The sequence below is a fragment of the Myripristis murdjan genome, chromosome 9, assembly GCF_902150065.1.
Source record: "Myripristis murdjan chromosome 9, fMyrMur1.1, whole genome shotgun sequence".
Lineage (NCBI taxonomy): Eukaryota > Metazoa > Chordata > Actinopteri > Holocentriformes > Holocentridae > Myripristis > Myripristis murdjan.
In genome coordinates, this window is record NC_043988.1 from 19301486 (window position 1) to 19329296 (window position 27811).

General features: G+C 40.8%; 3 protein-coding genes across 5 annotated transcripts in view; 1 reads left to right on the forward strand and 2 right to left on the reverse strand.

Annotated features, from left to right (window-relative positions):
• Positions 1–2100, forward strand: part of vps13a (vacuolar protein sorting 13 homolog A) — a 45422-nt gene extending 43322 nt beyond the window's left edge. For all 3 annotated transcript variants that reach the window (XM_030060941.1, XM_030060943.1, XM_030060942.1), the window contains one exon: positions 601–2100. In XM_030060941.1, the coding sequence (XP_029916801.1) occupies positions 601–651 (51 nt within the window). In that variant the 3' untranslated portion in view covers positions 652–2100. The remainder of the gene's footprint in view (positions 1–600) is intronic.
• A 1365-nt stretch (positions 2101–3465) lies between these two features.
• gna14a (guanine nucleotide binding protein (G protein), alpha 14a) lies at positions 3466–14514 on the reverse strand. Its single transcript, XM_030060945.1, has 7 exons — positions 14095–14514; positions 7170–7354; positions 6860–7014; positions 5785–5913; positions 4560–4689; positions 4205–4358; positions 3466–3744 (listed from the first exon to the last, which is right to left on the reverse strand). Exons 1-7 carry the CDS (start codon positions 14213–14215, stop codon positions 3554–3556), a joined length of 1065 nt encoding a protein of 354 aa, XP_029916805.1. The 5' UTR covers positions 14216–14514; the 3' UTR covers positions 3466–3553.
• Positions 14515–16464: 1950 nt separating this feature from the next.
• LOC115365327 (guanine nucleotide-binding protein G(q) subunit alpha) overlaps positions 16465–27811 on the reverse strand; it is a 30872-nt gene continuing 19525 nt past the window's right edge. The window contains exons 5-7 of the mRNA XM_030060283.1: positions 27664–27793; positions 25497–25650; positions 16465–22592 (exon numbers count right to left, since the gene is read on the reverse strand). Coding sequence (XP_029916143.1) covers positions 22402–22592; positions 25497–25650; positions 27664–27793 — 475 coding nt within the window. The 3' untranslated portion in view covers positions 16465–22401. The remainder of the gene's footprint in view (positions 22593–25496; positions 25651–27663; positions 27794–27811) is intronic.

The window sequence follows — 27811 nt, forward strand, 5'->3', positions numbered from 1 at the left end:
CCTAGGCTCAAACACTCAAACCCGGCACTGGCACATCCAGGCTCAGTTTCAGCACTTTCCTACCAAAGTTAATTCCAGCTACTTCTACATGAGAGGATTTGTCTGAAGATGCAACTTTTTGGTCACTGAAAATCCAACTTTGGAAAACAGTGTTGCGAATGGAATTTTTTTTTTTGCGATGCTGTTTGTCTGTCATGTCAAAACGGCCGCAGAGAAAAAGCTCCAAAGCACGATCCATTGTGTAGAAGAATCTGTGTTCCTCTGTAACAGTCAGATCTCAGCCTGGTTGTCTGTCTCATCTCACTTAAGTTTCTGCTCGGTTTCAGGCAGGAGGAAGATCTTTAATTACATTTAATTTAATTACCAGTAACAGTATTTCCATTTGCACTTGTTACTCAGGGATGCTCAGCTTCTCGGCACTCATATGGTAGAGAGTTTTTTGCGCGCTTCTTTGCGTTCTCATGTGTATAGAGATGTTTTCCAAAATGCTCCTGCATGGATGGAGTTGAAAGAAAGGGGGGAAAAAAAACATCTATATCCATGCAGACATCGCCTCAGATCAGTGCATTACAATGATGATGTGTTTTCATTTGCTTCCAGTGGGTTCTGGCCAAGCTGGAGGACGCCAGGGAGAGTTTACCCAAATACTGATGCAGAGGAGCAAGAGACCAGCATCGAGGAGTGATGAAAATGAACACACTGCAATACACACGCTCACTCTTTCACTGCACACACACACACACACACACACACACACACACGCACACACACATACACATGCGCACACACACACACACACACACACACACACACACACTGTCAGTGCCTTTGTTCTTTACTGCATGCTAGTTTTGTTTACTTCCATTTGTGACTAGTCGTGCATACAAGGTTGTAAATACATTGACTGTTAGAGTATGTGGGTGTGTGTGGTTGTGTGTGTGTGTGTGTGTGTGTGGGAGTGAGGGACAGTGAGTAAGTGAGTAGTTAGTGTGCATGCACACAAACTACTCTTTATCTTTGACAGGTGACTAACATAGGTTTTATTCACCGCGGCACACTGAACCAAACTTTTAGCCTCACCACGCTCTGATTGCACTTTTTGCCACATGTTTTCAAACACACTTTTTTTCTCTGATTGTCTTTTACTTGACACCGTAGAAAACGAATCGATGCCTGACTTACAGAAACACATCTCGGTATGTGTCAGTGTTGAATGCTGGTGCCATCGGTGCATTTTAATTCTCTTAGTCACTTCCTTTGCATTTCTTCTGTTCGCCATGCGCAGGCACACACGGATCGAGTCACTCATTTCACTTAGTTGAAGAAATTTCAAGTGATTTTTGCCTGTAGACATGAGTCTGTCTTATTTCCTTTTAAATACCATTGCCGGATTCACCTTGTAAGACATGGCAGAAAAAAACATGCCTTGAATAACAGCTAGTCAAACCAACCATATTCATTGTCGCCCTTAATGTGTTTTACAATGTTTATTTTAATGGATTATGTAAAAGGGAAGATGAGTTACTAATTAAAAAGTTTGAGTATGGCTTTCTAATATAAATTGTGCGAGATTTACTGTCCCCCAAATCCCTGTTTTCCTTTTAATGTCCTTAAATCCTTCCTGTTTTTCTATGTTTCTGCAAGATTCAGACTGTTCAGTGTGTGATTTAGAGACGCATGCTATTTTTATACTGTACTTACATCTATCAATCTGCTGTATATTCATGAGATAATAACGTGTATATATCCATCCTCACACAGTAGTCCATATTATGGCATTGCGGATTGTAATTTTGTGATTTTTATGTTTTTATACCACAGGAATGCAATGCCAGCTGTGACAGAGTTATGCAGAGAAAATATATATTAAAGAAAAAAAAACTAATGCAAATATTATCATCAGCTGCTAATTGAGTTATTTTAAAGGTTTGCTTTTCGTTTTGGGTGCATCGCTATTTATGTAACTAAACGTCTGTTGCCTACATGTTTGTACTGCCTTATTGTTTGTCATGTATCTTTTCGGGAAGCAACATGATCACTGCAGTGGCTTGAATTATTTTGCCATTTTGAAAAAAAAAATAAAAATGTCCGTGTTTCAAATATTCATGTTTTTGTGTAACGTGGTCACCATCAGGGTCTTAGAGAGCCTGTTTCTGTCCCCTTTTTTGTGTTTGATCTGAGAAAATCTCAAAACACACACCTTTCATTACACAACTACAACTGTTTATTGAACTTCATCATAAATAGCTATTGCTCTTGAGAAGAAACAACATATAAAAACACACATTCAACCCCAAGAAAGTCACTCTGAATATAAATAAGTAGGGTTTTTCAGTAGCAGAACTCAGTAATAGATCATATTTACATCTAAAAGAGCAAAAAACTTGAGTGGTTGTTTTGTCTGTTGGATAAATAAGGCACTTGAGCGACAGTGTGGCTCACCGTTTTCTGTGGAAAAGTGCAGTGCCGCTCTCACTGCATTAAACTGGAATGATTCATAAAGTACAAGCAGTACAGTGAATGCTGATCATATACATGCTGATGCATTAGTTCAAGCACTCCTATTTCTTATTACAGTGTACTTTGAAAAGTGATTTCAATAAAATATGTCAGCTACACACTAGGTCTATGATAAATAGTATTTTCCACACATACTCATATAAAAACACCTTGTAAACTGAGGAAACTAACATTCTTGCTGCTATAGAGGAAAGTACTTTCACACCTCTTGAAAGACTGAGGCAAATATTTCCTTCTTGCCAGCTTCTCAGACTATTCAATATTATTTATATCAAACAGGGCAACCTAGACATAATCAGCAGTTTGGGTATGCATACTAAGAAATGCTGATTTTCTCCTTGGCTGGATTTTTTTTAAGAGATCAAAGTGATCTTTTTCATGGTTGTGTAATCAGGAAGAAAGTGATGTGTTTCCACAGCCATGAAAAGAGATGTTAAGAGCTTTGCCTCTTCTGTTTTCCAGTGCCCTCCTCATTTTGAGAATCTTGTTTTACTGTTTTTGAGAATGGCATTTTAATATTTTTGCAGGTTTATTAACCCTCCTATTATGTCTGGGGTCAATTTGACCACAGCCAATGTTTAACGTCTCTAAATAAATGATTAACATCATTTTTTTTGTTGTTGTTACAGTTTTCCAAATGTAATGGGTACTACCGGGTAAACATGAAATTCACATGATATGTTTTTAACGCCCTGTACACACTTTGTAACGCATCGGTTATAAATGACAAAAATCTGTGCTTAGAAATAATATAAAGCCATGTTATGTTATGTTTTATTTAAAGGGCTATTTAGGTAATCAACAAAGAAACATAAAGTACTTGACACATAAACTTTGGTAACAATTTTAGTTATAATAATTTTGTGGAGGTTTAAACTGCTGGGGTCAAATTGACCCCAAACATAAAAGATGTTCGTAAATTTGAGCATAACAGGAGGGTTAAAGCAATGTTGTTGTTGCTGGATGTTTGTCTTTGTTTGTGGAAGGGTGCAGCAGCTGAGAGGCATGTATCTGTCTATCTATCCATTCCTCCTTACACCAGGTTGAACTCTTTCAGGTTGTGCCTCAGTATGGTGTCTTTGACAGCCACAAAGACGAAGCGGATGTTCTCAGTGTCTGTGGCGCAGGTGAAGTGGGCGTAAAGTGTCTTCTCCTTGTCGGGGTTTTGTTCCTGGTACATCTTCAAGATGAACTCTTGAGCTGCTTTAGCGTCCTGCTGAGGTCCTGCAATTCAGGGTAAAAGTTCTTTTGGTTTCTATTCACCAAAATCAAAATGTAAATGTAAACTGCAGTTTGTTTGATATGGACAGCTCATTCATCTTGCCTGCGACGCAGCCTGACCCACACACTTTTCATCATTAACTTGACTTTGACTGCATTTACACTAGAGGTGACAAAAGCCAACCATTTGAAAATGTCTCAGTTTGGAGTGTCTGTCGGTACAATGTTTTATTTTGGTGCTGATGACTTGTGAGTCCAAACAAAGGCAAGTTAAAACCCTTTTACTATAATGTCAGCTGGTGTCTCAGTCATAAAAAACAACCGGCATTCAGCTTTAGTTGGTGGCTAAGTTGGTGGTGCAAAAATGTTTTCTCTCTGTTCACTCCTTGTGGTCATTTCTCTCTCTCTCTCTCTCTCTCTCTCTCTCACACACACACACACACACACACACACAAACACAAACCTGTGAATTCTGGGAAATAGGTGACTAGGTGAGAATACATAATCTTCTCCTCGAGGATGTCAGTCTTGTTGAGGAAGAGGATGACAGAGGAGCGCTGGAACCAGGGGTAGGTGATGATGGTCTTGAACAGGGCCTTGCTCTCCTCCATGCGGTTCTGTGAGGCGCATGCAGCACAGAAATCAGCAACACTGGGACTTGACCGAGCAATATTTTGAGGTTTAAAAGTCCAATTGCAAGCCCACAACAAGAGCATCAAAAATCTGAACACAAAGCGGCGAGCGAGGCTGTTGTTGGCTTCAGATCGGCCGCTTGGCGACACGTCCTGAGCCCAGAGAGCGATGTGCTGACTTCTCACCTCGTTGTCGCACTCGGCCAGGACCTGGTCGTACTCGCTGAGCGCCACCAGGAAGATGATGGAGGTGACGTTCTCAAAGCAGTGGATCCACTTCCTCCTCTCTGACCTCTGACCCCCAACATCCACCATCCTGCCATAGCAACAGCAAAACCCAACAACAGCAGCAAAAAGTCCTGAGATGAGTCTTCTGATGATTGCATAACTGATCGATAACTTTTTATTATTGTTATTTTGAGACACAGGTCTATGAAGGTGTATTAGGGCCATTGTAGGGCAAAACATTATGGAGCTGAGGGTGAAGTAATGGTCCAATAAAATACTCAATATTTGTGAGACTAAAGTTGTAAATTTACAAGAAAGAGAGTTTTTTTCTGCTTCACTTCGCAAAGCTCATTCACTCATTCATTCTAAACATTCACCCCTTGCACTGATACATAAATTATATTTTTCTGACTATTCTGCTGCATCAACCTGCAGAAGTAATGACTAGAATGAATCACTGTGACTTGGGCCTTAATGGAAATGAAATACTTTGAATCAAAACACTTGCAATTTTTTTTTTTTTTTTTTTGGCACTAAGGTTTTTTTTTTTTTTTTTTAATAAATAGGCCTAATAAATCTTTTGTCTGATTTTTTTTTCACATCTCAGAAGAAAAAAGATCTTAGACTGCTTCAAGTGTTTGTTTAATGGATATAAAATTTTGGCTCAAAGTGCTAAATTCATTCATTGATTCAAATTGTGGTTTATAAGCTTGAATCAAAATGAACTGTTCTAACAAAAAAACCTCTTTAAGCAAATCACCAACTGTTGAATCCTGAATCAAACCCTCTCTGTGAAGCCAAAGATTCCCAGTCCGCCTGATTATGTCGCCTCATTATCTCATTATACTGCTGCTCACAGGTCACCCTGATCTTCTCCTGGCTGTCCAAACAGGGAAAAACCACATGCAGTCCAACTTCAACCGATGAGGACAGGCGAAATAAAACGCATCACAAAGGGATCCTAGACTTTATTTTCCTGTGTCAGTGTAACTTTTTTATTTTCTTACAGTATCTAAAGCACAATAATAACATCTGTACTTCTCTCCTCGCCTGAAGGTGTCCATCTCCACGTCACATGCTTACTCCATGATGCCTGTGGCCACTCCCTATTAGTCATATTATTACACATCGGCACCCATAATGCTAGACTTCTGCCATTAGTACACTGTATCACGTGTCTCACCTGAAGATGACGTTCTCCATGTCAAAGGGGTATTCTATGATACCTGTGGTAGGCACTCGGACTCTAAGGATATCCTGCAGGTCAGGCACATAAGAGGGCTGTGCAATGCGCTCCAGATCGGTAAGATAACTGAAAATGGTAGAGAACACAGGCAGAGGAAGAAGAGAAAAAAATAACACCATAATGATAATTTAATGGCTTCTCAAACAGGCAGAAATGACATGGAATCTGACTCAGGTCTAGATCATAATATGGGAAATCTTCTCTTAGTTCATCAGACCGAATACCGAAAGTTGTTACCTGCACACAATTAGCCATGACTGGTCAGTCAAGTGTGCATTGCATTTGTGACTGTGGCTTACTGATAATGAAGAGACAAGAGAAAACAGAGTGAGCTGCTAATCAGAATCTGCATTTAGGGGATGGCTAATTAAGTACAAAAATATTATGGGTTAAATGGCATTTGCATTGACAAAAATAGCAACTGAAAGCTAAAAAAAATAAAAAAAAAATAAAAAAAATAGCTGGACGCATAAAATCACAGATATGGTGGATTTTAAGTATTAATACTGCACTCATTATTTGACACATCACACACTACTCAAGAAGTGACATGTCTATTCACCCTCTAATTTTCGCCCATAGTGTTTCTTTGTATGTACTATATTGTAACCACAGCAGGATACTATCTAAGTGCTCACTATCTGGCAAACTATCTGGCAGACTCTGTTCTAGTTGCTCGCTATTTTGCAACTGATAATGTGGTATCTATATTATGAACATATTTATTTCTGTGAGCAACAGAGAGTGTGTCTACCTCATAAAGGATCTATGATCTTATAATCTATAATAATAATAAAGTACTACTTAGCTGTAACAGGAGTGAGCTTGGTTCAGTCAACCAGCTTCATGTATTCACTATTTAGCAGAGAGTGTCAGAGATTGTGTGCATTCTCTATTTGGCAGTGTGTGAACCAAGTGTATCCTTTATATACAAGCTGGCAAGCTAAAGTCACCACTCTGATGCTCACTATTTGCTATTTGATACAGTTACAGCTTTATGTCTAATGCTCACTATTTGGTGGAGTCGGAGAGCTGGTACTCTCTGCGTCGGTCGTAGCTCTCTTGCACTCCTGTGTCGTTCCATAGACTCTTGATGGCCGCCACATGGTTTTCATCTAATTTATCCACCTTATCCACCTCCACCTCCAGGATAGAGTTTGCATGGCTCTGTGGACACACACACACACACACACACACACAGTCACACACACGAAGGCAACTGGAAAACGTTCCACCGACAATTCTCCATTCTTACTTTTTAAAAAGGGTCCTTGAGAGGAAAAGGAAAGGGAAACAGGTTTGAAACAGCTTCTAGTCTTTACCTGGTTCTGGGAGTCTGAGAAGGGTATACTGAGCATCTCCATGGCTCGGATCATGGACTGCATGGACGTGTAGATGTTCTGATAGACCAGTTTGGCGTAGCTTCTCTTGTCCTCCTCTGTGTAGCCTCCTCCATGGATAATCCTCATCTGTTTGATAAAAGTGCTCTTTCCACTCTCTCCGGTACCTGGAAGAAAATGAAGAACAGCAAAAACTTTTACTAAAACAAAATCTCAAAGTGCTACAGAGTTACTTTTCAAAGAATGCCTCTTGAAACAGAAGCATTTTATGACTCATGTAGCGGATGGCTGGTGTTGGACAGGAATAGAGACCGAAGGTTGCAAGGAGTTGATCTGTTACGCCACCAAGAGACAGAAATTGGAACTGCAGTGCTGATAATGAATTGGAAACACGGCAGTAACTATTCTGTGACATTGTGATCTCACAGAATGGTTTGCCAATATCCCCAACAAGTTGTCCTAATTTTAGGAGACAGTCAGCTAGTTGACAGTCGAGAAAGATGGAGATAAATCACACTGCATCTACATACTGCACACACAAATTCACAACACATTCACACACAAATTCTAGTGCTGATTTTTTTTTTTAAATAGTGTTATTGCTACCTTTGGAGATTCTGAATTGCTCATTTGTTGAAGCAGGGATACACAGGAAAATTCTGAGAGATTTGAATGCATATTTGACTTCCAAAAGGATGCCAGTAAATCTATGGGAAGGGAAAGTGAATGAGAAACACTTTTGTAACTGCAGTATGTTTAACCCCCCCCCAATCTGTCCAGGAGAATACTGGAACCTAAAGAGAAAGTGTGACCCAATGTATTGAAGCTCTGGCAGAGTCTCAGGAGCAGGACCACACCTCAACCACACCTCTTCCAGCATTCCTATAAAACCCACCTAACCCTCTCCTACTCTTTCACTCTTGTAATCCGCATCCCTCCCTCCTGCCCTATTTCCCTCTTCTCTTCTCTTCTCTTCTCTTCTCTTCTCCCCTCTCTCTTCCGCTGTCCTTCTCTCCTTCCTATGTTGGGTCCTAAGGGTTGTCCATCATGCACAGCCGCTACAGCAGATTCCTTACCAAAGCTTCCCCACATGCAGTTAGCAATCCAGAGGAATTACAAGAAATTTCAAGCCTCCGACAACCATCGCCTTATCAATAAATCATTTAAATGCCTCTTGTTGATGATGTGGTTCTTGCCAGTGAATTGCTGAGATCACGGGTACTTGGGAAAAACATTCCTGAAGTAACTAAGATAAAATGTGCATGTAATAATATGTGACATAATGCACATGCTAATAACAACATTGATAAAATCAGATTCCATGGACTGAGCAGTTGCTTAACTCTCTAGTAGAAACAAGCGGTCACATTGGTGTGATCACCCACTCGTAGTATAAAAACCAACATGCATCAAGGGAGGCATCAAATTGCTGTCATCCTTTCCTCCTCTTTTATCTCCACTCACAAGGTCGGTGCAGATCTCTCATGGGATGGATGCTGTCTCGCCACAGATACTCCCAAAGCAACCAGCCTCCTCCAAACTCCCAGACAAATATCCAGAGCGTCTGCCCTGCTCTCCTGACCCCCCATGCGTTGTAGTCCTGGCACTAACCTGAGTATTCACCAGCTTCTTGAAATGGACATTAGTATTTACAATTCAGAGCATATACATATACCATTATACGTATACAAAAACTTCCTTACTCCCACCTTGTCTAAGACTGGTAGTTTCCACTTCTAATGAGCTGGGAGAGACGCCACCTTGCCTAGATTTCAAGGATTTTAGTCAGACATGACAAAATTATAATACAAATGTTGCCTTCTTGGATGATATGCTGTCTTTTCCTAGTGCTGCCTTCAAACATGCCATTTATTACACATAAAGAGGACATGTCCCCTTTTGTAAAAGCAGCCTACCATTAAGATTCCATGTTTTTATTTTTTGAGAGACAAGAAAAGATCCAGTCAGTTCCGCAACAAGAGGGAATCAGATCCTTTGTGCCTACAGTATGTAAATCTAGCCAATATTCATTCCTTGCCCTGATTTGCAAAGAAACAACGGATGCACGTGTCACTAAGAGGTTTTGGGGAAACTTCAAGCAGAGGTAAATTTATCTGAAATACGACAAAGAGATTAATGTGGGTGTTGCTGTGCGAGATCAAAATATCATCCATTTACAAGAACCTTCATGCCTGAAATGGATGGAAGTCTCAAGCATGTGTGTGTGTGAGTGTGTGTGTGTGTGTGTGTGTGTGTGTGTGTGTGTGACTGCATGCATGTGTGTGCATAAGCAAGTGCATGTTTAGTGTGTGCAGCCCGGGATACATATAATCACAAAGAATTAGACAGGAATCATATGATTTGTGAAAAGGTAAGAGTACAGGGTGCAAGTGTCTAAGTGTGTGTATGTGTGTGTGTGTGTGTGTGTGTGTGTAAGCTGGGCTCTGTTGAATGTCTGCAAAGTGTCAGTGGTTTGTTTGGACACATTTACTGGCTCTCTCAGCTGCTTCACACACACACACACACACACACACACACACACACACACACACACACACACACACACACACACACACACACACACACACACACGTTAGACAGCAAAAGTAAAAGTACAAAAGTCCCCATAACTCATCATAAAAGTAGATAAACAAGCATGCAAACACAGACAGGCAGTCTCTCACATTCCTCAGTCCTCTACCGTGTGAGCTCCTCATTTTCTCCTGCAGCCCACATGCTGCCAACCAAATCTATTTGTTAAACAAATGTGTGTTTGTACAGAGCTGTATATTTGAAGAGCTCGCTGCGTTTGTGTGGATGCATGTGCACAGGCATGCGAGTGGTTATGTGTGTGTGTTATTGTTCTGTATCTCCAATTACTGGCAGTTGCCACATTTGGAGGACACACTGTTACTTTTACCCTTACTGCAGTTTGAGCCCTGTTACAGATACACAACTGACCGCATTATCTTACAGCTTTTTTTTTTTTTTTTTTGCATCTATTATTGTTTATATTCAGGGTTGACTTGTACTATTGTGAACACAAATAAAAGTAGGATAATGCATGTTTGTGTATCTGTTCACCCGTCTGTCCCTCAGCCTGCTCAGCAAAGTTAAACCTCTGCGTGTTTGTGAATGCTGTCATAACCTCTCCTGGTTTCCTGGGAGTTTTGCATATTTTAGCTTAAGTCTTAGCATACGAGGCTTAGACAAAGTGACTCCATTTGAATGTACCTTGTTTACAAGTCAAGTTTCTTGAAGATGAGAGGAGCTCAGGTAGGATGGGCAGGTAAATACTCTGGTGGAGAAAAATCACTTTACAAGAGCCTCTGTGATGTTTTCACTCGGTCAGGAAGAGCGGCCTTGTTTGAACCGAGATGCCTCTGGTGTCTGTGGTGTGAGGCTTAAATGTGTGTGTATGTGACAGCTAAGTGGGAGGGAGTGGCTTCACTAGTGCTAAGCAGAGGTGCAGGATCCTATTTTGCAGCCCTTCCAGAGACAGATTGGACTTTTTCATCTAGTTGGCCACTGATCTGATGTCCAGCCATCAGCACTACACTGGGACAGTGAAGCAGCAGTGTTATCAGTGTGTTACTGAGACGTCTAAACAATGAGAGCTAGGGCCTGCCATCTGGAATCTGATCAAGCAATGACACCAGCTATCTCGTAAGACTCCTCTCTACTTCTTGTGGAGCAGATCGGATCTTTTCATGATGGTCCAAACAGGGAGAAGCCACATGGAATTTAATTTTAGCCCGGTGTCACCGACACCACACATATCTGATATTCACCACATCGTGTAAAAGATAGACTATGCAGTTTAAAATGGCCCCCCCAGGTTCATACCAACCTACAGAATTAATGCAACACTTTTAAATGCCTGTCTTTACTATTGATATTTTGATGTCAAATTTACATAAAAACATAAACAAGGTAGTAAAATGCTCTTATAGTTGAAGTTGTGATGGGGTAAAAGAGTTGTCCTAGACACCTGAGGCATTCATTCAGTTTAAATAAAAAAACACATATAGGCCTAATATTTGAGGCACTATTTCTTTATGAGACTGAATGCCAGCCACACACACACACACACACACACACACTTCCTTGTTGATTGACTGTTAATGTGACTCCAGCTCTATGAATGAATGAATATGCTAATAACATCCCTAAGATTACAGTCAATGGGAATGACATAACAATGTCATATAGGCACCATGTACACTAACTTCCACTACATTAGGAAGAATAGAGCTCAAAATTAGTGCAAAAATGCTCTTACTGAATTTTAATATATTATCATGTAGCACTAGGTAATTTGGGCTTTGCATTTGAAGAGAAAGTTGTTCCATTAAGATTAAGTAAACATGTCATACACTGAAGTGTGTAGTCCAAGGCCACTACACAGAAAGCACAGAATGTGTAAATGCCCACCTGTCCTGCCTTCCCCCCACTCATCCTCTCTGGGGACTTGTGTCAGACTGTGACCATCTTAATGAAATCCACTGAGACCCGCTGAGTGCCTCACACACACACCTCACCACCAGGCTGGGACTGTTACCCTTTACTCTGCTCTGGTTAGCTGAACACCTAAAATGTGACTGTAATTGTCCCTCCCAAATGTCAATCATTACTGATTACGTGACATAATCTGATTTCTTCATTTACTGTCAGTTCATTCCAAAATCTAAAAGGTTAAGTTGTTAACATATAGATTAATTTTTCCATACTTGTATAGTTATTTGGACAGCAGTTCTGTGATTATGTATGACTGTGATTACACATCATTTCAAGTTCTGTAAAACAGCATGTCTATAGTGTGGAGATGAAACTTTTAATCACCTTTATTTTATTAAAAGTTATATGAAAAGTGAATCTGAATAGGGAGGTTACAGTAAGCTTTTCAAAGCACTACTTTCTTCTTGAGCATTGCCAGGTGCAAACTTTAATGTAACTGTAGATCAGCATTGTATTATTTCTTGTTTTTTTTATTTTTGACATGCGAGTATAAATGTCTCAAAGCGTCCTACAGGCTGCTACGACAGGTGGGTCCTCCTTTGCCAGGGTCAAAACACCATGTAGGACCATATATTGCAGCCTTTGAACATTTTTTTTTTTTTTTTTTTTATGTTTTTTGGTTTGTCTGTTTGTTTGTTTTTACCATTTTTTCCTATTATCAATCTCTGTTTCACTGCCCAAAATAACTCTTGGTCATCTATGATAAGCTGTTATGGCAATGCCTACAAAGCAAATGTTCCAATAAATTGGATGGGATTTACAATGAATGCTAAGTTTCTGGATGGCAAACAGGTTCTGAGTGTTTAGAGGAGGCCCTTTCTAAGAGAGTAGTGGAGGCAATGTTACGGCTGACAGTCTACTCATGGCTGGATTTGCATACGTTTTGCATGAGACGGAGCCGCAGCAGCTAGTTATGACTTTCAAACACACCACTGACCAAGAACTTGATGGTGGCTTGTGTCCCTGGATTGAACTGTTGTGTTATTATGACTTATTTCCAAATCCTGTGGAGAGGGAACGTTTGGCTCGATGGCACTGTGGCTGCCATGTTTGAAAAGGCCCATTTCCTTTCCACCCTTTTTGAGAAGGGTAGTCAAATCTGCAAATGTAAACCCGTATCACTGTCACATAATGAGAGACACGACCAAGCAACCTGGGTTCAAGCCCTTTGTCAGGAAGCATCCACCATGCTGAAGTGTCTTTGAGCAAACCACTGAATCCTTACCAAAATATCACATTATTATCATCAATAATCCTTAGTCAGGAGATGCACATCTTTCTAAACATCAGCTGTAACAGCCATGAGGCAGGATTATGGACTTGAAAACTGCAACTGCCGTTTCCCTATTACAGGATTATTTATCAGCTATCCTGCATACAAACAATATGCATCATGAACTCTCAGTGGTTAATTCCTCTCATTATATTATTGTTTTTATCCACTTCATTTTATCCACAGGCGGCTGGAGCAGATCCCAGCATAAGGCAGGGAAACACCCACACGTTGCCAGTCCATCACAGAGGTAACACAGACATTTCCATTCATAACTATGAGCAACAGTCTCTAACACACACAGAAAAGACTGGAAATCAAAGCCAGGCCTTCTTGCTGAGAGGTGACAGTGTCTCTCACACACCGTGATTTTACTGTTTTCTTCCAAGTCTTATTCATTTGACAAATACAAAGACCCAAAAGTCAAACGCATAAAACAAGATATTTTGGCCTGATTACACTGACACAGTCCATGAAAACCTGTTAACTCTGTTGGTGTTGTTTGGTGCACCAAATCAATGGTGCAGCCATGGCACTGAAAGAGGCTCAGTGCGCACTGCAACATATCCGGACATGGCTCAGAATAAAGTGGAGAGAGGAAACGTAATGCACTGGGAGATATGAAGCTGAGGCCTACACATGGAGCTCAGGAAATTAATCCTTGATTATTTTTTGAACCACAGCCTGACCTACTGGACCTAACACACATAATGAAAATATGAGACATCACAAATTAACAATTGTAAGCTGGTTTTGATTACAAATTTATCTGTGTTTAATGTTGTATAGTGTTGGTTGAGAGAGGAAGCATCACTATGACTGTCGCTCCTCTCTTTCACACTGTTTCCTGTGGTATAAAAGTCATAATGATCATTTAAAAAAGTATTTTCTTTTTTTTTTTTTTTCATAGTGTTGCCCCACTGGAGTTGACTCCATTCTGTATGTCAGGTGTCCTTTATGACTAATCTCACTGATCTCCCCTCTGTCATCATCATAAGGGTGACACTATAAACAGATCACTATAAACAAACAATAGGCGCATTACATTGTAGTAAAATATTCATGTGGGCTCCCCCTGAAAGAAACGTGGCTCTGAGTTGGTTTCATCATGCTCACCCAACAGCAGCAGCTTCAGCTCCCTGCGCGAATCCTTCTTGTCTCTCCGGAGCTGTTTCTCAATCTCCTCGTTGATCCGCTGGTTCTCTCTGTCCTCCGCCGATGTGCAGCATCCAGCCATCCTTCAGACCGTCCAGGTGCCCGGCGCCGCCTCCGCTCTCACAGTGAAAGATGTCAGGCCGCACCGCCGCGTTAAAGCGCGTCTCCTCTTCCTGTCGCTTCCCTCTCTCCACACAGGCGCTTGGTTTCACTGACAGTGGACTTTGAGCATCTTAAAAGTGAGTCCTCGCCCAGGTTGAAAATATACACGCTTATATTTAGCAATTAATTTATGTCTTCCTCAAGTGTAACAGAGAAACCATCAGTTAGAGGGAGGAGGTCAACTTTTTGTTAAGGAGAAACCGCTGTGTCTAACTTTGATAAGAGCTGGTCGGGCGGTGGTTCTGCCCGGGGGACACTTGTTGAACTTAGTCCAGTCGCTCCAGGAGGGCGGGGCACACTTGCAAATCGAAAATGGCAGACTGGGAAGTTAAAGTCCATGGCAGTGAGTCAGTAGGATGACAGTTATGAATGGTAAAAGAATGGGCGCTGGCCGCAGGGAGTCCAGTTTGATCCTGTGCTTTATGTCGCCACAAATGTAGTTTAAACCAAGTGCGCATTTTTTTTTTTAACTAGGGGAGCCCGGGGTTGGTTGGCACACAGCTCCTTTCTGATTATTTGAGAGTCACAGAAGGTAAAATGTGACATCAAAATGTGTGCCGTCTTGACCTACACTCTTCATCACTATATTTAAATTTCTGGAAAGTCACTAGCTTTTTTGGTGAGGGGAATATTTCAGTTTTACAGTATCAGCGGTAAGAAAAAAAAGTGATCTGCGGACTAAACTAAACAAGTTACAAAATTTGATCAGACAGAGATATTGGAAAGGTGTTGCTCCATGGTAACATATGAGCCAGCTACATTTGGATAGAAGATTTGAAAGTCTGATGAGTGATGGTAGCTGGTTAGTGGTGGTTGGTACACTGGCACACACTTACATGCATATTTTGTAGGGGTCTATTGAGATTAAAAGTATTTTGAAAGATTAGAGACAATACTTATAGGGATGGTTATTATTATTTCGAATGGGCAATGGTAAAGTAACTAGACATCCCTACTGATGAATTGTTAAAAATGTTTGGTTTCAAAAATGGGCAAATAGTCTGTTAAATGTTCATGATTTCTGCCTCTTGTTTGAATTAAATGCACAAATTGCATCTATTGGTTGCTTTGTTTTTGTTGTTTTTGTTGTTGTTGTTGTTGTTGTTGTTGTTGTTTGGTTTGTTTGTTTTTTTGCCCCTAACCATAGCATTTTAACATTGTGCCAACCAACCCTGTAATGGGATTGCTTGGCACAAATGCACAACATGACTTTATTCACATTCAGAAGAGTGCTAACCAACCCTGGTCTCCCCTATAGTATTTGATTTCCAGCTATGAGCTACTTGAAAAATAATTTGTCAGAAGTCAGAATTGTGAGCTATTTTCTTGAGGGCTCACTTGGATGTTTCATTTTCAAGATGATTTGCCCAGGAAGGAAGAATTAATTATAAGGCACATTGCACTGATGATGTCCAGTAAGCCCATTAAGCTCTGACTGTACTTCTAAACACACAGCAGGTGGAGCAGTCTAGCTCAAGCTCATCCTTCTTTCTAAGGAAGTGAACAAGTTCCAAAGAGAGCCTAAAATGACAATATTTATCCCGGTACCTCTTACAGAGTAGCGTTCTCCAAGTCTAAATTTTCTGCCAGAAGGATCTGTCTGCTCCCTGTGCTTGTGTACGTGCACAACCCAACCTCCTCAGCCATGCACCTGCAGGGACTTCAGACATAAACAATTCAAAAGTGACTTCTTGCGAATCCTACAGCAAGATTCTCAATGACAGGAGATGAACATAAGCATAAAAAATCCTACATTGGTGATCAATATGTCAAATAATCTAATATTGGTCACCACCAGACAGCTACTTTAGTCAAAAACAAACAAAAAACCCACAAAACTCACATAAAGCCTGGAGATCTGTGTAGCAAAAAGATTCTCTGCCAGTGTGAAACATTGCTTCAAAGGGAAAATCTGCACTGAAACAAAATTCACATATTCCTATTCTTGGAAAGTCTGACATAAAAAGTTTGAAATTAGAAACAAAAAAAAGTCAAACTGACATACTGCTCCTTTTTCAGCCTGGAAGTATGTGTGTGTGTGTGCGTGTGGCCTGACCTTAACTAGACCCTCTTCACAGATCAACACAACTAGTTTACTTAATAGATGTTATTTATCAAAGCATGTCACATAATGGGAGCAGTGACCCTTGATGAAATAACCACAAGCAGTCTGAGGGCTTTTTGTGCAGTTTACTCTCTTTTTATCCACAGTTGTCCTCTTTTTGTACAACGTTCTCAATACATACATTTTTGAGAAGTCCAGTCTACTCGGTATCATCATGATTGCTTTGCAACAAGAACATTTACAACAACAGAAAGATTGAACAGGTTATCATCAACGGGAGTAGTTAAGTACAAAGAACTCAGTTTTGTGTGGGATGAAGCAGGGGGCCATCATGTTCACGTCAATGCTTTGGGATGAAGGCACCCTACTAAGTTAAGGACAAGCTCCTCTACTCCCATCGCAGGAGAATCTATAGCCCCTAGCAAAATGTGTGTTCATCCCTATGATCTTAGAGAGATCAATTAATATGTGATCATCAACAACTCTCTCCCAAAACTAAAAATAAGGGAATCAGGACTCTGATCTATGAGGCAAAACTTGGAGTCGCTCCACTTAATGAGCAAAGTGATGCTGGATTCATGGGCACTTTGCAAATTTGTCTTAAATCCAAATGAGCTTTATTGTACGGTGGTGCTAAGAGCAATAACTAATAATTAACCCAGAAAATAAATCCATTATCACTTGAAAATCATTGATTCTCAGTGGAGCAGCTGCAAAGAGTTGCCTGAGATATTCACAGACTAGAGTGCTGCCTCTCTTACTTTGTGGAAGTGGGAGCTTCGTTTGTGCATGTAAACAAATCTAGACAAGGCAACCCAAGATAGCAGAGGGAATATCTGTGAATTCTGTTTCAGATCGCAAAGGAAATTGAAAACACAGCCTGAATCAACTTCGAAAAGGGCAGCTTCAACCCACTCCAATTGCTTGGCAGCATGCCTGGGGCACGTTCAATTGAGTGAAGTGTTAGCAAAATGTCAGAGACTGATTTATATATTTCTTAAGAGTTTATGCTCTCACTTTACAGACTGTCTGGAATTTAATCAGCCAGCTCATTTTTTCAGTGCTTGACAGAGGTTGTATAGGAGGTAAAGACTTAAGTTCAATTACAGATACATTTTGTCTCAAACCTGCACTATGCTTAATTTACCATATCAATTTAAACATATTAAAGTAACCAGATTATACAAATGTCGGGTGTATTATGTTATCGGTACAAAAAAAGATTGCTTTAAGAAGAAATTTGTTGAAATGAAAAGATGCACATTTCTAAATACTTCCAACACCACAAATGGGTGGACATTAAAAAAAAACCAAAACATTAAACTATATGAAAGCAATCAAATCATGTCTGAAACTGCGCAAAACATGAATTATGCTTCTACAGCTGTAAACAGGTACCAAGTCACGTGGAAAGCAATCCTCTCAATCCTGGCCTTGCAGATGTCCTTCGCACATTTCTTTTTCTGAACATCTCTGTAACACTGCACTGCCGTTGAACACACCCCATGAAATTTGCACAGCAGCAGAGGTTTCCGACAAAACGTGTCAGTAAGTCAGCACTGGAGTCCGTGCTCTCTTAAAAGGGAAATCTACTCTCTGAAAAAGAACCCACATGTTCTTCTATGTGTGGCTGAGGCTCGATGTGTGAAGCAGCACATTTCTCACAAAGCTGCAAAACCAGAGTCAAGAGTGTCTTGATGATGTAACTGAGAGGCAGAACCTGGTGCTGTTCCACTGACAGTGAATTGGAGAGTGAATTTGTGGCCTTTATTGTAGGCTGAATTTAAGGGGGTATGACTCATATCTGCTGGCACTACACTGAAAGAGAGCTCATTGCGAGCACTATAAATCCAATCACTTAGTCTCAACGTTACATCACTGTGCAAATTAATTTGAAATTCACTGTCAGTTTTCTTGCTCAAGGTTTTGGCCCTTAATCACTAAACATCACATCACAGATTAGAGCTTTGGGCCCTCTTGTTTTTAGCTTTGGGAAGGACTTGCTCAGTCTCACAAATATTGATTGGCCTGTGTACGTTCAGTGGATTACAGACATTAAATGTTTCAACAAAGATTTTCCCTTTAGCAACTGGGCCAGCGTCAATAGCCACTTTACCACAGCAGGGACACAATCGACTCACTATGACTTATAGCGTGTGATCATAAACACTGATAACTTGACACTATAATCCAGCTTCAAAACATCTATTCTGGCAACGGGAAGAATCACATTAACACCATTTTGGGCGATTTTCAGAGACGTGCACTGAGTTGGCCTCTAGTAGTCCTGCTGTTTGGAAGTGGTTATTGAAAGACCAGGATATTTGCACTGGGCAGGGGCTTGAATCACCATTTACTTCGAGTGCACTCTAAGCAGGGCAGGGAACTAATTTATTTGATCACTGGCCACAGTGGGTGGTGCCTGCCGACAGTAAAATTGAACTAAGCTTTGTACAGCCAACTAAAATTGTAGAGAATTACAGGGCCTCCACATGATGGTTGGTAAGATGCCACAGTGGCTGGTATATTTGACACCAAAACTAAAGCCAATTGTGGCAAAAGCATTTTGATGGTGGCTGGCGGTAATTTCGCAGATTGTGACACCTCTTTAGCATATCGCAAGCATTTTGTATATGCACTGTTGTTCCGTCACACTTGCATCAAAACTCCATAATGTGTTGTAGCATGTTTTAAGACATTATAAATCTGATATGACAGTGTTATCCAATTATTAGAAGTCATGTTCTGATTATAATGCACACATGATGTGCTTATGTATTGTAATAACGTAACTGCTACATAAGAAACACTTCAAGTGACGTGTTACCAGGTCTTGTTATAGCACAAAATAACAGCAGAGATGACCCAGCCCAAACCCAGCCAATTCAATCCACCAGCTGCCCTATGTGACGTTATTGAGCTATACTCTTCATAAAAACACAGGTGCCTTGCATGGGACTTCAGAGAGGCACAGCTTTTTCAATAAGGCAATGTACATGTGAACTGTATTTGTTTTTTTTCCTCCAATGTTGTCATCGCAGAAATAAAATCTAAAATAGCACTGTACATTCTAATGAACGGTGGCCACCAATATGGAACTGGAAAAAAAAGAAGAAAAAAAGAATCTGTTAATGTACCGTCCTTGTTAGGTCAGATGGTTGATTATTTTTTTGCAAGCTTGTGTGTGTGTGTGTGTGTGTGTGTGTGTGTGTGTCAGTGCACTGCTTAATCTGATTTTAAAACATTAAATTCTGACAGACTGTAGAACACTGGGTTTGGACAGAGCTGTAAATGTTGAGGCAGTACTGTATGACTGTATGACCAGTGAAGGATGTGCAGCTTTCTATTAGAGGAGGAGATTCATTTGAGGAGGAATGAAGGGTGATGGCATGCCCCACCCTAACAGGACAAACCATCACACACCCAAAATAATTACATGCCCTTGTTTCCTATCAATTTTAGGCAAGATCTCAGTCAAAGCAACACTTTACATGCCATAAAATCCACCTTGTTAAAACAACATTTGTTAAATAAAACAGAACAGGGAGAGGTTTGTGAGTGGGTGAGTGGTGTTTGGGGTCACGTTGTGGGATACAATAATGAATATTGCCGCTCAAAGTTACTTAATACTTGAGAAGCCGTGTAATGTTGCTAAAGAAAAAAGAAAAAGATTCAATGAGTGATGCAATTACGCTTGCATGACAAGTGCTCTGTTCCTGATGCCAGTTAAGAACTAAACGAATACAATTAGCCCTGTAAATTGTATTTAGTCTGCAGTTTTTCATATAAAAGTCAATTTAACAAAACGGCTACTGTAAGTACTGGCATACCCATCAATCTGTTGTTGGATAGTAATATTCCTCTTTAAGCAGTTCGGAAAACTGAATGGTGTTGCTGAGAAGTAAAACTGGCAAAAACACAAAATTTACATTCTCCTCTTAAAAAAAGGAAACAAAAACAAAGATGTAAATAACGTATTTTTTTTCTTCCAAAAATGAATTAGCCATTAGACATACAATACAATTACATAGATACATATTTTCAATACCGCACATTCAATCTGCCAAAAAAGTAATGATTACAAAGCCAACAAAGATGCTGCCATATATATATAGAGAGATGTATGTACAATGATTATAGCATTCATAATTGCACTATGCCTCAATAAAATGTAAATTACCGGCTTATGTTTTAGGGAGTTGTTACAAAAAAACCCCTATATACTCAAAATAACTTGGGTATGAGGAGGTGTGAACCACAGATGCCAATCAGAAACAAAAAAGGGCTTACTTTGGTACAAATGGAACATCAACACTCTGCCCTTTTACATAGGAATTTGCCAAATTTATTCTCCACTGCTAGTGAACTACAACAGTCAGACAGCCGGGCTGTGATTGGACAATTAAAAAGACACAGCTGGAATGTGACTGGATAGTCTGCAGGCTCGGGGGCAGGGTTCACAGCCAGGCACGCTGTTGTGATTGGACAGTTCGAAGAGTTCAGTGTGCCGGGTAGCTGCTCCCGCTTTGTTGGCCTGCTAACTAACTGTAGCTTAAGTCAGTCCGAGCAGTGGGGGGGCGGGGTGGGGGATACCGTTGACTGTGTTGAATACTTCAAAACCGCAGAGGTCGGTCAGTCGGCGTGTCAGTCAGTCAGTCCACACGTGTTCTGTTCATTATCCCTGCCCTTCCCTGTCCTCAACACTTTCAATTCGTCAAAGTATTAAACAGCGCAAAGTGGAGTCTGGTGCATGAGTTGTTTTGGCATTGGCAATAAATACACATATTACCATAGTAAAAAGCGTTAATGTGGCACAGTTGAACATAATCATTAAACAACATTGTCTCATAAATTAATATATCCTCAGCTCCCCTCCATCTGTGTAGAGCGACCACCGTCGTCATGATTTTCATGACACATGACGGAAGAGAGGTCCCTCTGTGCCTCCTATCTTAGTCACACTTTCACTCTTCAACAAGTAGGGCTTTCTCTCATTTGGAAAGCTCCAAAAGCACTTTTTTTTTTTAAAAAAGCCAATTTTAACTCCATTGTTAAGTAAAGCAGTTAAGTTGAGCTGTCAAGTGACCATCACTCAACACAGCACTCAGGCAATCCCCAAACTGTCATGCTACTGCGTGTTGGCCATGTGCTTCCTGTGTCGCACACACACACTGTACTCACTGGATGGTACCAAAGTCAATGCAATGTAATAATAATAATAATGGTTAATGACAATCAATATCAAATCAATATCAAATAATTTAAAAATCACAGTTCATACCTATATATGAAGAGACCTGCCAATCAATCCTTAAGAGGAAAATGGAAGCCGTTAATTAGAGATGTGTAATACAATTTCCTGTTGGGCAAAAGAGCAAACGCGTGGCTTAGCTTTAGCCCACAGCAAGGCTTTGGAATGGACTGACAGGAAAGGAGGGGCATCAAAAGGAATGGAAACCTGTTTTCATTTTTTTTTCTTTTTTCTTTCTGTTTTTTTTTCTTTCTTTCTTTTTTTTTTTTTTTTTTACAAAAAAGGCAGGAGGGAGGGAGCACCTTGCATTCGTTCCAGCTCTGATGCATCAGACAGACTGACAGACAGACAGACAGGCAACCCTCCAACCCTAGAGTGCAGAAACTAGCTTCTTTCTTCCTTTCTTTCCGAAAAAAAGACAAAAACAAAAACAAACAAACAAACAAAAAAAACTTCACAATACGCAAAGCCTAAAAATGAGGATCGATGCTGTACATACTCAACAGCAAACCCCCCACCCTGCCCATATATCCCATCCTGTCCCTGTCCTGCCCCCTTCCCTACATTTTATCAACTCCTTAAATAGTAAGATAACATTTACTTTGCTCACCCCTTGGGGACCAAGGGATCAACAAATGGCAAATAAATTAGTATTATGCAACCATTAGATTTTTTTCTCAGATTTTTTTCATGTGTGTATATGATTCATCTTTTCACAGATTGCGACAGTCAGTCAGTGTGCTGAGGGCCATTCTGCCGGCACACCCAGACCTGCTCCGTTCTGCCTCCACTACACCAGGTTGTACTCCTTTAAGTTGAGCTGCAGGATGGTGTCTTTGACGGCGGCAAAGACAAAACGGATGTTCTCTGTGTCGGTGGCACAGGTGAAGTGAGAGTAGATGATCTTATCGCTGTCCGGGTTCAGATCCACAAACATCTTAAGGATAAACTCTCGCCCTGCTTGGGCGTCTCTCTGAGGACCTGGGAGGAGGGAGGGCAGAAAAAGAAACATCATTACATGTGTTATGGATATAGGATATAGGAAACAACAATACACCCACTGTATTCATTCAAAAGTGGCGGCCCACTGCAAGAACTAGAATAGCTGCTGACTGACTTCATTTTATAATACATAGATTGATGGTTTAAACATTTTAGAAGGTTTTAGATGTTTTGAATTACTTGTTGCATGCCAGTATATAATCTAATGACCGGGACAGACCAAGTGAATGCCAAAAAAAAACAACTCATGTTGCCTCATCTTGAACTCACTGCACAGAATACAGCTGACAGCTGGAATGCAGGCACATTCTGCGCCTGTGTGAGAGGAAGTAACTCTATACGAGGAGGTGGCAGTTGTCACAAAAAAGTAAACTAGAAGCCCCGGGATGGCGGAAAGATAAAGTAACAAAAACAAGTGTGAGCCAATCATTTTTCATGCCACTCTGACTCTCTTCAAACAGTTTTTTTTATACATATCCGATATCTTTTATAAGAAGTTGCAGCTGGCTTTGCTTCATCAGCCTGAAGGCCTTTTGCTTGTGGAGGGTTTGTTTCCCACAACTCTCTGGTTAGCTAATATTAACCATTTAACCATTAACCCCAATAAGTACTCTAACCAATTAATCCTTAATTGATTAGTTCGGTTAACTTAGCAGTAGCACATTGACAAACCAGTATCACTTGAAAAACAATCATCCACATGTGTCAGTGTGATGATGCAAGACATTACATCATTGTGCCCATGTTTCCAGCAAGAAGCAACATAAGGTGGAGTGAGGAGATGATCAATAGGACGTTTGACCATAGAAAAAGATATTGTATTATTAACACAGCTAGCCACCAACTGCTGGATGGAACTTAACATAGAAAGCTACACTATATGGACAAAAAGTATTGTACCACCTACTCATTAGACCTACAGGAGCTTTTATGACATCCCATTCCCATCCCATTCTAAATCCATAGGTATTAATATGGAGTTGGTCCCCACTTTACAGCTAGAACAGCTTCCATTCTTCTGGGAAGGCTTTCTACAGGATTTTGGAGTGTGTCTGTGGGATTTTTTTCCCCATTCATCCAAGAAAAGCATTTGTGAGGTCAGACACTGATGTTGGATGAAAGGGCCTGGCTTGGAGTCTCCGTTCTAGTTCATCCCAAAGGTGTTGGATGGGGTTAAGGTCAGGGCTCTGAGTGGGGCAGTCGAGTTCTTCCATACCAAACTCACCCAACCATGCCTTTATGGACCTTGCTTTGTGCACTGGGACACAGACATGCCGGAACAGAAAAGGACCTTCCCCAAACTGTTCCCACAAAGTTGGAAGCAGAGAATTGTCCAAAATGTCTTGGTGAGCTTAAGCATTTAGATTTCCCTTCACTGGAACTAAGGGGCCGAGGTCAACCCCAGAAAAACAAGCCTATAGCATGATCCCTCCTCCACCAAACTTTACAGTTGGGACAATGCAGTCAGGCAGGGAACGTTCTCCTGGCATTCACCAAACCCAGACTCGTCCATCAGACTGCCAGATAGAGAAGCATGATTCATCACTCCACAGAACATGTTTCCACCGCTCCAGAGGCCAGTGGCTGCGTGCTTTACTCCGCTCCATCCGACACCTGGCACTGTGCTTGGTGATGGAAGGCTTGAATGCGGCTGCTCAGACATGGAAACCCATGTCATGAAGCTCCAGTTTTTGTTCTGATGTTAATGCCAAAGGAGGTTTGGAGCTCTGCAGTTACTGAGTCAGCAGAGCGTTGGCCACTTTTACGCACTATGCTCCTCAGCACTTGGTGACCCCGCTCAGTAACTTTACGTGGTCTGACACTTGGTGGCTGAGGTGCTGTGGTTCCTAAACGCTTCCACTTTGCAATAATACCACTTACAGTTGATGGTGGAATATCTAGGAGGGAAGATATTTCACAAACTGACTTGTTGCAAAAGTGGCATCCTATTACATTACTATTACAGTACCACGCTGGCATTCAGTGAGCTCTTTAGAACGAGCCATTCTTTTACAAATGTTTGTAAAGGCAGACTGTATGGCTAGCTGCTTGATTTTATAGACCTGTGGTAATAGGTCTGAATGAAACACCCGAATTCAATGATTAAGAGGTGCGCCCCAATACTTTTGTCCATATTGTGTATGTCACATTATCTGCCAACTTCCAACAGCATATAACTACCAAAACACTGCCTTATCTAGTCTTGTAAAATGAGATATCACTAGATATATGTCAAACAATATTTAGCCCTAAATAAATTACAAAATGACAAGCATTAAATGATCCATATAGTGTTAACATATACCAATAAGTGCATACCTATAATAGCCTTAAGCTAACTTTATAGGTTGGCATGTATAAGTTGTATCCAAGATGTATGTTTTTTTGCATAATTACAGAAAGTAGCCACAAAAACATAACTCCAAGACATTTACAGTCTACCATCCCAGTCATCTCTTTCTGCCAAGGCAAGGGGGCACAGGTCTGCACTGAGAGTTAGGAATTTTGCCAGAATTTCCATCCCAACTAGCTTGCTGACTACTTAGCGCAATAACAACACAATCTGATTTTTGCCACTCTTCTCGTGTCCAGATTCACAGACAGCTCTTGTTCACCGATTTCACCACCACCATTGAATCTGCCAGCAAGCAAGAAGAGGTTACGCAGTGTGGGACACAATGTTTTACTTAGTTTTTGTTTTTTAGGCTGCTGACAGTAATACACTGTAAGAATCCTGGGGTGAAAATAGGCTTCTTCGACATTCAACCCTAAACCACAAAAAGCAAAACGCTCTGCCCTTGGCCTGGTTTCGGACAGAGGTGTTTTGAACTTGAGTTGAACAGGGCTCCAAGCTGGGGCACTCACTACACTGCAGTTACTCACCGTCATACTCTGGGAAGTAGTCAACCAGGTGAGAGTACATGATCTTCTCCTCTAGCAGGTCTTTCTTGTTGAGGAACAGAATGACAGAGGAGTTCTGAAACCAGGGGTAAGTGATTATCGTCCTGAACAGCGCTTTACTCTCCTCCATCCGGTTCTGCAGAGAGTGGATGTATTTATGTGGGAGAGGGAAAGTGAGGGGGAGGAGAGAGAGAGAGAGAGAGAGGGAGAGAGAATTTAATTACTTAATTAAACCACACTCTTTCACACTCATTAAGGACAGGTTTTAATAAACGGTTTACTGTACCAGAGGGAGAGCAGTGAGGATGAGGCAAGAAGGGCAGCTATGTCACCTTCAAGGATTTAATTTCTCCCTTGTGCTGAATTTCAGTGCTTAACTGAACAAAACCACCACTTTGAAATCAAGCCTTAGATGTCATCACATTGCCAATACTGCAGTACTATACAATCAATGTGCATCTTAGAAGTCGATTTGGCCTGAGGCAGTATTCAAAACAGCTGGCTGATAATTTACAAATGCTTTCCAAGGGAAAGAGGTGTGGGGCAGGACCAAGCAAAGGAGAGTCTTATTTCCATTGTTTTAAAATCAAGACCAGTTTTTTTTTTTTTTTTTTAAATCTTCAGAGCCACCGGCCAGAACAACACGACCACCTTGTAACTATTATGTCACTCGAATTCATTGTTGGCCAACTGTTCTGTTCAGAAACAATGAAATCATTCTGAAAACTCATGGTTTTAAAACAAGCATTATGTAACTATCAATATTAGTTTTAGTTAATCTGATTTAATTTGGTACTCTATTGACCTCTTGGAGAATTTATCTCAGGTCTGGTTACTACTGGTTACTATTTCAGTATTCATTTGAATACAGTTAGTGATCCTCTAACTAAAGCCTTTTTGGAACTTGTTGATACTTTTGGGTTTACTCAGTCTGTTCAAGAGTTTACTCACTGCAATGGCAACACCCTTGACACCCTTTATCTAAAGGGACAGTTGTTTCTGATCTGAATGTCTTGCCAGCCACATCCGCTGTGTCAGATCTTTTTCTCATCAAAGTTGAGGCACCACTGGCCTGCAATGTCGGCACAGATGTAACTGCTCTACTGTTGCTGCTTTTTGCCAACAGCTGCCTCGAGTTTTGGCTCTTCTCACCGTAGAGACAGGCTCTGTTGCAAATTTCACTCGTACCTTAACTGTGGCCCTCTCTAGTCTCCTCGATTCAGCTGCACCTCTCACTACCAGAGTGGGGCAACTGAAGAGATCTACACCTTGACGAGACACCTGCAAGACACTGCCTGTCTGCAAGACACTGGAAGGCAAATGAGGAAAATCAAAACTGGAAGTTTTTTTTTACCTATCTTGGCATGAGTATTTACTGAAATACAAGTGTGCTTTACCTGCTGCGAAGGCAGCGTATTTCCCCCGTGTAATTGATATTAACAAACATAATCCTAGAATTTTTTTTTTTTTTTTTTTACTCTGTAGCTAAACTTTCAAAAAAGCAGCCATCTATTAGCTGCTTAGTTTCTGGACTTTTTCTCTAACAAGGATGATGTGATCAGAAACAATATAATTTCAAATTCACAATTATTTTCATACAATGACTCACAGATAATCCCTAGCTTTTGAGTCTTTCTTGATACTTTGCCATGTCTACATGGTGTTGGTGGTCACGTGGCTCAGGTCCCAGAGTGCTCTAGTGGCATGTGGCACTATTTGGCCACATCATACATTCTTTATGTGTCTTATGAAGCCATTATGATTTTGTTATCCTGTTTCGGTGTTGTTTTATGTAATTTGTGTTCCATTCTGTGCACACAACATCCATTGCACGTCTGTCTGTCCTGGAGAGTGATCCTTGCTCAGTTGCTCTCCTGAGGTTTCTTCCTATTTTGTCTCCCTGTTAAAGGGTTTTTTAGGGAGCTGTTCCTCATCTGACATGAGGGTCTATGGACAGAGGATGTTGTATTGTTGTAAAGCCCCTTGAGGAAATTTGTAATTTGTAATATTGGACTATATAAATAACAATTGACTTGATCACTTGTTTAATCAAATTAATGAAATAAGCTAATCAAATGCCCATGTGTTTGTGTATGAGAGTGAGAGTGAGAGTGAGAGAAAGCATTAATCCTGAGCATAAACCACTCACCTCATTGTCTGATTCCACCAAAACCTGGTCGTACTCGCTGAGCGCCACCAGGAACATAATGGAGGTGACGTTCTCAAAGCAGTGGATCCACTTCCTCCTCTCTGACCTCTGACCCCCAACATCCACCATCCTGTCATGGAAGGTGCAC

Excerpts from the sequence above, each read along its gene's own strand:
- gna14a (XM_030060945.1), bottom strand. The coding sequence starts at position 14,215 with ATGGCTGGATGCTGCACATCGGCGGAGGACAGAGAGAACCAGCGGATC. Across the intron at positions 7,015-7,169 it reads TCTCAGACTCCCAGAACCAG|AGCCATGCAAACTCTATCCT; the intron begins GTAAAGACTAGA and ends GTGTGTCCACAG. Across the intron at positions 4,359-4,559 it reads TGGCCGAGTGCGACAACGAG|AACCGCATGGAGGAGAGCAA; the intron begins GTGAGAAGTCAG and ends TGCGCCTCACAG.